The 11432-nt window shown below is 51.5% G+C and overlaps 1 protein-coding gene across 2 annotated transcripts in view; it reads left to right on the top strand.

Moving 5' to 3' along the window:
* The first annotated feature begins 4754 nt into the window (after positions 1-4754).
* Positions 4755-11432, top strand: part of LOC124234310 (protein FAM3B-like) — a 38385-nt gene continuing 31707 nt past the window's right edge. For both annotated transcript variants that reach the window (XM_046651623.1, XM_046651622.1), the window contains exon 1: positions 4755-4857. In XM_046651623.1, coding sequence (XP_046507579.1) covers positions 4839-4857 — 19 coding nt within the window. In that variant the 5' untranslated portion in view covers positions 4755-4838. The remainder of the gene's footprint in view (positions 4858-11432) is intronic.

Below are 11432 nucleotides of genomic sequence, written 5' to 3'. Positions count from 1 at the left end.
CTCTGGTTTCCTATTGGGTAAAGAGGATGCAGTGGTAAGGAGGTGGTTTGTCACTATACACCTTTTAATATGCTTTACAAAAATTAAGCTATGTAATGTATTATCTAGTCAACAAGTTATTTCTCAAAACTATTACAAATCAAAAAGAAAAAGACTAACAACTTAATAGAAAAATGGGCAATTATGTGACTGCATAGTTCCTGGACAAAGAAATACACACAAATCACAAATGGCTTTTACACCAATGAAAATATACCAAAGCAATCACTTTAATGAAAGAAGCAATTAGAACAATACCAAGATTTTTTTCCACCAACAGATTAGCATAGACCAAAGTTGGAGCATACAGTGTGTTGGGAAGGGTATGGACAAATAGGCATTCTCCTCTGCCGCTGGCAGTGTGTAAACCAGTGTGACTTCTCTGGAGGGAGGGCCGTGGGAAATAGCTGTTAAATTCAGAATTCGCATGCCCTTCCATTTAGTAATTCACTTCTAGGAATTTATTTTAAATTCACTCCAATATATGTGCCACTGTGGATGCATAAAGGTATTCATTGCAGCACTGTTAATAGGAGAAAAGACTAAAAAGAAACAAAAACGTCCTTCTATAACCTATTTAAAGAATGGGTCCATCAACAGTAAAAGATGTGGTTTAAAGATGTGGTTCACCCAACGGTGGACTAGGATACAGAAGTTGAGAAGATCAAGCTGGAGCTGGCCCCGTGGCCGAGAGCTTAAGTTCACGCACTCCGCTTCGGTGGCTCAGGGTTTCACTGGTTCAGATTCCGGGCGCGGACATGGCACCGCTCATTCAGGCCATGCTGGGTGGCGTCCCACATAGCACAACCAGAAGGACCTGCAACTGGAAGATACAGCTATGTACTGGAGGACTTTGGGGAGGAGGATGAGAAGAAGAAGAAGAAAAAGATTGGCAACAGATGTTAGCTCAGGTGCCAATCTTTAAAAAAGAAGAAAAGAGCAAGCAGTCTGTGTGTGCTTGCATACAATGCTCTCTAAGATATTATAATACCCAAGGGAAGCTGTGAAACACCGTGTGTAATATGACAGCTTTTGTGTAAAAAGGATGAGGGAAATATATGTGGGCTTGCATATGCAGAGACTGCTCTGAAGACCAGAGGAAATGCTAGTGACGGGGGCTGTCTCTGGGGCGGGGACTCTGGGCCTCGGGTGGGGCAAGGTGCCAGTTGAGAGGAATCCTAGGAAATAGACTTGATGAGGTGGAGGGGCTGCCAGAGAGAGAGAGGAGCTGTGAAGAGGAGCCAGTGGCCCAGCGACGCATGAAGGAATTGAGGGGGAACTTGGAAAAAGGTATATAATTTTTTAGTGCCCATTTATTTTTAAAATTTTAGAAGTAATGTGGTTTTATAGTATGCTCAGGGAAATGCAACAGCATTTGCATTTTTATGTGTTTCCTTCCAGCCTCTTTATAGGCATAAATATCCACTTTTGTTCCTGCTTTTTCACTTAACATGCATTTCATGTACACTTTCCATGTACATTACAGGTAATATATAATCTTGATACCAATCATTTTAAATTCCCGAGTAGACTTCCAAGCAATTAAACAGTAATTTACTTGAATAGTCATTCCATCTTCTATTGACTTCATAGGTTTATTTACATTTTTCACTGTTGAGTGTACATAGCATTTCCTCTTTAAAAAGAAAAAGGTTTCTTTAGCATAGATCCCCAGAAATGGAACTTATGTCATGTTTTTTAAAAATAATGGGAGATGGGGCTGGCCCCGTGGCTGAGTGGTTAAGTTTGCGCGCTCCCCTGCATGCGGCCCAGTGTTTTGTTGGTTCGAATCCTGGGCGTGGACATGGCACTGCTGATCAAACCACGCTGAGGCGGCGTCCCACATGCCACAACTAGAAGGACCCACAATGAAGAATATACAACTATGTAGGGGGCTTTGGGGAGAAAAAGGAAAAAATAAAATCTTTAAAAAAAATAAATAATGGGAGTTGCTAAGGAAAACTTGAGTAGAAGTATTTGTTATAGGCCTTGTGAGAATGGGGAATGGGGTCTGGACCCCGGGGATTAAAGCAAAATGAAAACAAACCCAACTTAAGCAAGGAAGTGAAAGGCTTGTACACCGAAAACTACAAAACACTGCTGAAAGATATTAAAGAAGACACAAGTAAACGAAGAGATAGCTGGTGTTCATAGACTGGAAAATTGAATATTGTTAAGCTGTCAGTACTACCCAAAACAACCCACAGATTTGGTGCAATCCCTATCAAAATAGCAATGATTTTTTTTTTTTTGCAGAAATAGAAAAAGCCATCCTAAAATTAATATGGAATCTGAAGGGACTCTGAACAGCCAAACAATCTTGAGAAAGGAGGACAAAGTTGGGGGCTCACACTTCCTGATTTTGAAAATTATAAGGCTGCAGGAATGAAAAAAGTGTGGTACTGGCTTAAAGACAGACAGATAGATAATTTAAGTGGAATAGACTAGAGAACCCGAAAAGAAACGCTTGCATAGATGGTCAAATGATCTCTGACAAGGGTGCCAAGAGCATTCAGTGGGGAAGGGACAGTCTCTTCAGGAAACGGAGCTGGGAAAACTGGATCTCCACATGCAAAAGAATCAAGTTGGACCCTAACGCCGTGGACCACAATTAACTCAAAATTGATTAAAGACCTACACTTAAGCCCTAAAACTATAGAGTCCAGAAGAAAACAGAGGAGAAAAGCTTCATGACGTTGGGTTTGGTAATGATTTCTTGGATATGACACCAAAAAACATAGGCAACAAAAGCAAAAATAGATAAATGGGACTATATCCAAGTTAAAAACTTCTGTGGATCAAAGGACACAATCGACGCAGTGAAAAGGCGACCTGCGGAAGTGGACAAAATATTTACAAACCATACATGTGATAAGGAGTTAATATCCAGAATATATAAAGAACTCCTACAACTCAGCAACAATAACAACAAAAAATTACCAAAGTGAAAAGGACTTGAATAGATATTTCTTCAAAGGTTGTATATGTATGGCAACAAGCGTATGAAAAGATACTCAACATCACTGATCGTTAGAGAAGTGCAAATCAAACCTCAGTGAGATGTCACCTCACATCTATTAAGATGGCTACTATTAAAAAACAAAACAAAACAAAATAACGTGTTGGTGAGGATGTGGGGAAATTGAAATACCTGTGCACTGTTATTAGGAATGTAAAATGATTCAGCCACTGTGGAAAATAGCATGGCCGTTCCTCAAAAAATTAAAAATAGAATTACCATATGATCCAGCAATCCCACTTCTGGGTATAGACCCCAAAGAATTGAAAACAGGGCCTCATAGCGATATACACCCATGTTCATAGCAGCATTATTCATACTAGTCAAGATGTGGAAGCAACCCCAGTGTCCATCGATAGATGAGTGCATAGACAAGATGTGGATATTCATATAATGGAATATTACTCAGCCTTGAAAAGGATGAAATCCTGTCACATGCTACAACATGGATGAACCTCGAGGACATCCAACCTTGGATGGCGCCACACAGGAGCTTCTCAGGAAGCAAAGCCCATGGAGGAGGGGGTGGTGGAGGCAGAGGCATGGCCAAACCCCCTGTGACACCCCAGAGGCGGATGGATGTCCTGAGCTAGGGGAGGGCACTTGGTGTTGTGTTGTTCAACCCTTTCAGCTTCCTGGGAGAGGAGAGATGGGAACAGAGCAGAACTGCCGGAGCCAGCCGGACTCTGGGGTGGAGCCTGGGTCTCTGCAGAGCCTCCTTCCTGGAACTCTCTTTTCCAGCAAAAGTGGCCAACTGTCCTTGTAGCCTTAACTTGGTCTTGGTATCCTGAGGCCATTGTGACTAACGTGGGTTCCAAAGGGTGCTAGAAACCTGGTCTAGTGAGGTGGGGAGAGAGCAGCTGGTCCTGCGTGGAGCCCTGTCTGGGATGTCTTCTGAGAAGCTTTCTTCAAACACCTGCCTGACGCCCCTCCGGCACCCCCGGCCTCCGTGTGGACAAGAGGACCTCAGACCTGTGACCCTGACCGTGGGGCCTGGGGCATCGTCCTGGCCCCGATTTTCTAATCTACCCCCAGAGTAAAGGAGGAAGCAACAGAGCGGTGCACGGTGCTGGGCTGTGCAAAAAGCAGTGGGCAGCCAGACCGTTCCGGAGAAAGCAAGGAGCCTCATAACCCGGCCCAGGGACGTGGACTGGGAACTCGGACCCTGCCGGGACTCAGCTTTGACCGTTAAAAGGCTCAGGCGTGCTGATCTTTGCAGCCGTTTTCCCTTGTGAGACATTAAATTGGGGCCTGGGGCGACCAGCCTTTATGAGACACAGTGTCCTCCCTTCAGAACAAGCCCTGCTCCTTCTCTCTGCTCCCCAGGCAGCTTGGCCTACAGTGCATCCCGCCTGGGCGCCGCCCCACCCTCAACCCTGCCCTGTGCCCCCACCTGCCGCCCGGCCCCCAACCTGCCCCGTGCCCGCACCTGCCCCGGCGCACCCCCGTCAACGTGCCCTGTGCCCGCACCTGCCCCGTGCCGGCACCTGCCCCGGCGCACCCCGGTCAACCTGCCCCGTGCCCGCACCTGCCCCGGCGCACCCCCGTCAACCTGCCCCGTGCCCGCAACTGCCTTGTGACCGCACCTGCCCCGGCGCACCCCCGTCAACCTGCCCTGTGCCCGCACCCGCCCTGCGCACCGGCCGGCCCCGCCCTGTGCCTGCCCCTGACCTGGCCTGAGGGCGTGTCTCGCGGACCATCCAGTCTGTGCGAGGCTCCCTCCAGTCACCACCCGGAGCTGCCACCAAGGGCCAGTAGGGCGGGGAGCAGCGCCTGGAAAATGCGCCCCGGGGCTGCTGGTGAGTGCGACCCCCAGCGCGGGAGGAGGGAAAGGCGGGCCCGGGCAGTGGAGAGTCGCCCCTCGCCCCTCCCAGGACCGCCGTGCTGAGAGGAGGGTGGGGCTGGCGCTGGGGCTGCGTCTTCCTTTAGACCCGGGATCGGGAAAGTGGGAAGCGAGTCCAGCAGAGGCGAATCACCTGAGGTGTCCCGAGCAGGTAGCCCTGCACCGTTTCCTCCGCCCCCCTCCTACCTGTCCCCACCGCCCTCGCTGGGGTACATGGCAAGGAGGGGGTCAGCTAGTGTGACGTTTTACCTGGAGAGTGGGTATTGGTGAGTGCGGGCGGAGCAGGACCCAAGGAGCTGCAAGAAGAGGTGTCTCCCTCCATCGGGGCGCGCGTGTGCCTGCAGGGGTGTCCCTGGACAGCGCCAGGAAGGGCTGTCAGCTGCTGGTTGGAAGCACCTGTGGGTTCTACCTGGGATCGTCCGGCTGGAGTCAGGAGTCATTAGCCACAGGTCCAGCTGACCAATCCAACAAATTAGGAAAAGGAAGGACACAGTGAGGCCGTTTTTAAGTGACTGGGGAATTTGAGTGGGTGAGAAGGGGAACTAATGAACACAGAATGCCCCATTGTCACTTATGATACCAGTTCCGGTGGCATCTTTTTATGCGAGTTTTTATTTTTTCCATTTATCAAACTACTTGAGACTGCAGAAGATTTGGAAAAAATAGGAAAGAGGAAAGAAAAACAAACCCCACTGTTTCACCAATCATTTTATCTCAAAGCCTGTCTTCCCGACCTCGGCCTCTGGCCTCTGTCGCTTGCCTGCCTCACTTTACAAGGGTCCCCAGTTAACTGCCCTGCTTCTGTCACACACCCTCTCTAATGGATTGTGATGTTTTTCTCCTATAATCCGAGGAATCTGGATTCCTCCTGGAATGGAAAGTTCTCTTTGCTTCTTTGAAGAGCCACTTCCCCATCTCTGGATGGTGGGTCGGCTGCAGTGAAGTGTTTCTTAGACTAAATGATCCTTTTTCCTTCCTGCCCTAGCATTCCGGTCATGTGGTCACACTCCAGAAAGTTCTAACACCGCATCTTCTGCTCCATCCCCAAAGTGTAGGAAAGCCGGGTTTTAAGATTTTTGCTTTATTATGTAACATATTCATGTTTTCTACAAAACCATTTATTTATGAAAAGCACTGTTTTTGGTAACTTGTGTGGACTGTAGATAAATGACTGGACATAAATAGCTCTTTTGGGGGGAGGAAAAAACCTCCCTTGGGGCACTGACTTTCATTATAACTATTTTGGAAGAATTGTTTTTTCATTATTTCTGTATTACGTGCTTATCGTTTTGCTGGTTACGTAGTGGACACTGCTGAGTATTGTCAGATTGCTTTCCCCTCCCTGCAGTTTTTTTCACACACAACCCTCATGATTCGTTCTTGAGCTTTCACTTAAAGCTTCAACATGACGGCAGGTGTGTACTGATCTCGGGGTGCGTGGTTATAAGAGAAGTCGCCCGCAGAAATGAGAAGCATTATCCCTTTTGAGTTTGTGAACGTTCTTGCAAGCAATACTTCCTTGGTTACTTCAGCCAAGCACTGGGGCCTCGCCAGGCAGACCGCTCTCAGGAAGGACGTTCAGAGTGGAAGAAATAAGCCACCACCGCCCTTCTCCTGGGGGGAGGGGGCAGCTGCCTGGCAGTGGTAATCCTGACGCTTCACATTAGGGCATTGGCATATGAACCTTTCCAGGTGGGTCACCTTGCACACCTGCTGTGGTGTTCAGGTGTGGCACCTCCAAGTCCTTCTGCCAAAAAGCCTCGGTCAACAAAACAGTGACAACGGAAGACACTGGAGCCACAAAGCAGCAGAGTCCTAAATGTGGCTCGTCCGCTGCTCAGCCCTCCCAGCCCTTCAAAGGCAAAGGGGACAGGGGTAGCGACCTCCAGGGCATGGGGTTTGGGTCCATGGGGCAAGACTGCCAGTGACAAACAGCTTCATTGTCCTGCCTCACGTTGAAGGCAATCCCACCAGTGGAAGCGTGTTCCTATGAGCTCAGACTTCCCTCTCCGGGGCCCCCGGATTGCAGGGTGAGGGGCATCCTGGGAGCCACTCCCTGTAGCCGGGTTTAGTGTAAATTGGCTTTAGGACTGCTTTCTTCTCCAGTGTAAGTGAAGTGTCCCAGGCCAGCCTGAGACCCCCAAGGATCTGAGGGTGGGGATGAGGGTAGGACACGCACACACAGGCACACACACACCCACGCGAAATGAGAGTCTCTGGGAGGGAGTTCACCGACTCCCTCCCTGGGCTCAGTATTGGCCTCTGCTCTGTTCCTCACTTGTCCCTGCTGGGCGGAGGCACAGAGGCGGACACGCCCGTGAGCCAGTGATGTCTTACGAGAAGAGGCTAGGTCACAGGTACAGAATCCCAGCAGTGTCCTGGACTCTGCTTACTTCCTCCTCCTCCGCCCCCGCCTCTGAAGCTGCTGGACCCCCTCCCACCAGGGTAGGCCCACCCTGGTCCCGGGGCCTGTCTCAGCTGAGTCCCTGAGCTTCCACCTTTCCTAAGATGAAGCTGCACCCCACCCACCCACCCCCAGCGCTGTTCTTCTCTGCTGCCCAGTGTCTGAGTCTGTCCTCACAAGCTGCCTCATGTCCCGCCCGCTCTGCGACCACCCCAGGCACCGAGCTCCGGATGCAGGTGTCCAGCCCCGCGTCTGGCTGTGCCACAGCTCGCCTGGTGCTGCCTGCCTGGACATTGTCCGTCACCTCCTGGCTTGTAAGCCTGCCCTCCCTCGGGCTGCTGGACTGCTTCTGTGACTGCGGGTTAGACCCATGCACTGGCTGCCAGTCCAGCTCACCACCAGCCTGGGCCTCCATCTTGGCTGTTGGATCTGCCCTCCCACCCTGAGGGAGTTCAGGCTCTAGGTCTTGGCTTCTCTCAACCACCACAGGAAACCGACTGGAGGTCGTCAGCTGCACCCCTCACCAGAAGCACAGATCCCTCAGAGCCTCCCTAGGAGCCCTGGGAAAGGTCCGGGGATGGAGCCTGTTGCCTCACCAGGCAGGCCAGCCCGGGGTTTGCCGTTCTGTTTGTGATGGCACTTGGGCTTTTTACTCATTGTTCATTTTCTTCCTTGTCCCTTCCATCCATTTGTCCTTGTTCAGCTGGGGACGAGTCCGGCCTCTCTTCCTCATAGCTGTTCTTTACACATTTGAAAGGTGGCATCTTGTCATTTCACTCTTCTCCAAGCTAAACAGCAGCTCTGTGCTCAAAGCTCCTACATGTGACGTGCTGACTAGAAGATCCTCTGAATAATCTTGGGTTTGCCAGTTTTCCATTCTAATATGACACTTGGGCAAAACAGTTCAGCTGTGACCCAACACAGAGGGCTGCTGTTGCCTTTGAACCTGACACTCGCTCAGTGCTGGCTCCATGTTTCCAGCAATCACATCACACCGCTCACTCCGTGTGCATCCAGCAGCATTTTCTGGGACGTCACGTGGCCCATGCACTGTTCCAGGTGTGCAGGCACGGTCGTGGAGGGAAGGGAGCCTTGGTGTGCAATGCCAACAAGGCGTGTGAAGGACTGATGTGAGGGTGCCCGTGCAGGCCACAGGTACATGGCAGGCTGCACCCCAGTGGGGCCAGGTAGTCGCTGTAGGGGAGCCGGGAAGCAGGAGAGGGAGATGGCCGTGGGTCTGTGCAGGAGAGCGCCCTGCAGGCAGAGGGACCGACTCATACCAAGGGGTACAGCGGGGGTGCAGCAGCTGCAGCAGGTCAGTGTGGCTGGAGCGCAGAGCAGACTCAGGAGTGGTAGAAAGGGAGCCTGCCGCACCCTTTGCTCTCATTTTGTTTTCTGTGGCTGGTTTTTCCAGCTTGGAGATATCCCTTCAGCCCTAGAAACTGCACTGGCCACACTGTCCCAGGTATTTCGCAACAGGAAGCCATCTCTGCGTAACGTTCTAACGATCTTAGGGACGGCACAGTTTGGAAGATAGAAAAAACATAATTGATGTTGAAACATGCACTTGAAAAAAACCCAACTTGTCAAGATGAAACAGAAGCGTCCCGTTCCATCAGCGTGGCTGCCTAAGCTAACGGGGCCCTCTGAGCACAAGCACATACAGCCTGGATGAAACACAGCAGTGGAGGGGTCCACAGGCAGCTGCTGTCACCAGAAAGAGAGGGAAAGCTCCAGCTGCTACCAATAAAGAGGGAGCTGAGATCCAGAGCTGAGTACGGCCGGACTGACAGACAGAGGTTTGCAGGAGGGCGAGGAAGCCTTGGGCTGTGTGCGGGTGAGTTGGGGTCCTGCCTCTGTGTCCAGGGCTGCAGACCTGGAGAGGGCTGGCCCAACGGCTCACTGACCCCTGCCCAGGGCTCTGGGGGCAGAGCCAGCCCTCTGACAGACCTGGGTGTCCCGCCAGCGAGTTCAGTTCTGATGCTGACCACCCGCAGGGAGCGTCAGACCCCACAGGCTAAGGGCAGAGTCCTGGAGAGCTGCCCTCTCTTCAGACACTAGTCACACGTCTCGGGAACCACGTGCACTTCCGACCGACCAGCTGTTAAGTTGAGAGTTCCCACGCTCCTGTGGGTTTGATAGTTGGCAAGAACGACTCTCAGAACTCACTGAAAGCACTGCTGTCGTTGTAATCACAGTTTTATTATCAAGAATACATGCCAGGAGGACCAGCTGGATGAAGAAACATATGGATCGAAGGCTTGGAGGGTCCCGGACTCCAAGTTCTGTGCCCTCAGCCCCCGGAGTCCTGGAACATCACTCTCCTATCATGGCAGTGTGTTCACCACCAAGGAGCTCCCCAAGCTTTGGGAGTCCAGAGTTTTATTGGTGTCTTAGTATGTCATGGTCACATGACTGAGCTCAGTCTCCATCCCTCTCCCCTCCTGGAGGCTAGGGGGTGGGCTGAAAGTGCCAGCCCTCGAATCACACATCTGACAAGGCCAGCCCCTCCCTTGAATCTATCTGAGGACCCAGCCCAGTCGCCTCATTAGCATAAACTCAGTGTGGTTGAAAGGAGCTCCCTACGGGTAACAGCAGACCCTCACATCACTCAGGAGATTCTAAGGGTTTTAGGAGCTGTGTGCCAGGAACTGGGACAAAGACCAGATACATTCTTTATTATACCACCCTGTGATAAATCAGCACGACACATGGCACGCACACATGGGCATGGGGTTTCATGACCAGTGGGAGAGGACAAGTGTTAGGGGAGGTGAGGACAAAAGGACATGGCCTGGTCAGGTGGAGGCAGTAAGATGAAGAGAAGTCTAGGGACGTGAGATTTATTTTGGAGGTAGAACCAATGAGACTGGCCAATGGATTCTCTCAGGGCTGGGATGGGAAGCGTGGAATCAAAGAAGAGTCCCAGGTGTCCGGCACTTGACCCTGTGCATCGGCTGAGGCGGGCTAGACGTGGGGCCGGAGCAGATTTGGGGAGCCAGGAGCATCAAGGGTTTCCTCTGGGACATGCTAAGTGGGAGGCCAGGCATGCCAGGGTGCTGACATCAGCTGGGCAATACGACATCCTTGGTGGGACCTCAGGATGGTCTGGCTGAGCTAATCTGGGACCCTGAAGAGGGGCCCAGGCTGCACCCGGAGAGGGAAAGCTGGCAGAGAGGCTGGGACCTGCCCACGAAATGGGAGTTCCCTCAAGAGTGTCGTCCAGGGAGGACATGCACAAGGCTGCCATCATCTGGGGGCCTGGGGCAGGTGGCACAGCTGCCCTGAGCCATGGGGTGGAAGGTGAGCCTGGAGGCTGCACAGAGGATGGTTATTTCCAGGTGCTTGGCCTGAAAGGGGCCAGAAATGAGGCGGCCGCAGAAGGGTGTAGGGTCAGGCGGGAGGTCCTCTCCCTTCCCTCCCCTGTTTTTCCTCCTTTTCTTTCTTCTTTCGCCTTCTCTCTTTCGCTCTCTTATTTCTTAGGACTGGGCCTATTAGCACATATTTGGATGCTGGTGGAGAAATTCCTGCTGTGCTTTTATGCTGCCATTCCTACATTGTGGCAGTCTTGGTGATCTTGAACACTCCTGATCTGTGAGATATTTAGGGGGTAAAATCAGAGGGACCTGGTAGTGGATTGCCTGGGAAGGGATAGGGAGCTGTCCCCTGGGTCCCCGGGAACCTAGGACTGGGTAATGCCTTTTCCTTAGGAATTGAGGGGAAGATTCCAGAGCCAGTCAACCAGAAAGATTATCTCTGGGAACTTTCTGCTGTCGGGAACCTCGGGCGTCCCCACAGGCTCGTCTGTGATGATAATGGCAGGTTTGGGGACTTTTTCCAGCATTACAGGGTCCCACTGAATGCTCACAGGCACCAGGTACTATTCTCAGCCCTGGTAATGCAGCAACTAACCAAACAACAGAAGCCCTGGCCCTCTGGAGCCTCTAGGCTGCTTCCAGGAGCACGCTCAGATCTGATTGTCTCGCAAAGGCAATGAGCTCCTTGGTCTTTTAGGCCCTTGTCAGGTGCGTTGGTTCCCAAGGCCACTTGATGAATAGTCACCATTAGCATTTGAGGAAGCTCTGAGACCCAAACCAACAGCAAACATAGAAAGCTGGCCTTGAAAA

Source organism: Equus quagga, unplaced genomic scaffold, assembly GCF_021613505.1.
Source record: "Equus quagga isolate Etosha38 unplaced genomic scaffold, UCLA_HA_Equagga_1.0 73442_RagTag, whole genome shotgun sequence".
Classification (NCBI taxonomy): Eukaryota; Metazoa; Chordata; class Mammalia; order Perissodactyla; family Equidae; genus Equus; species Equus quagga.
This window is presented reverse-complemented; position numbering and strand designations above follow the sequence as displayed.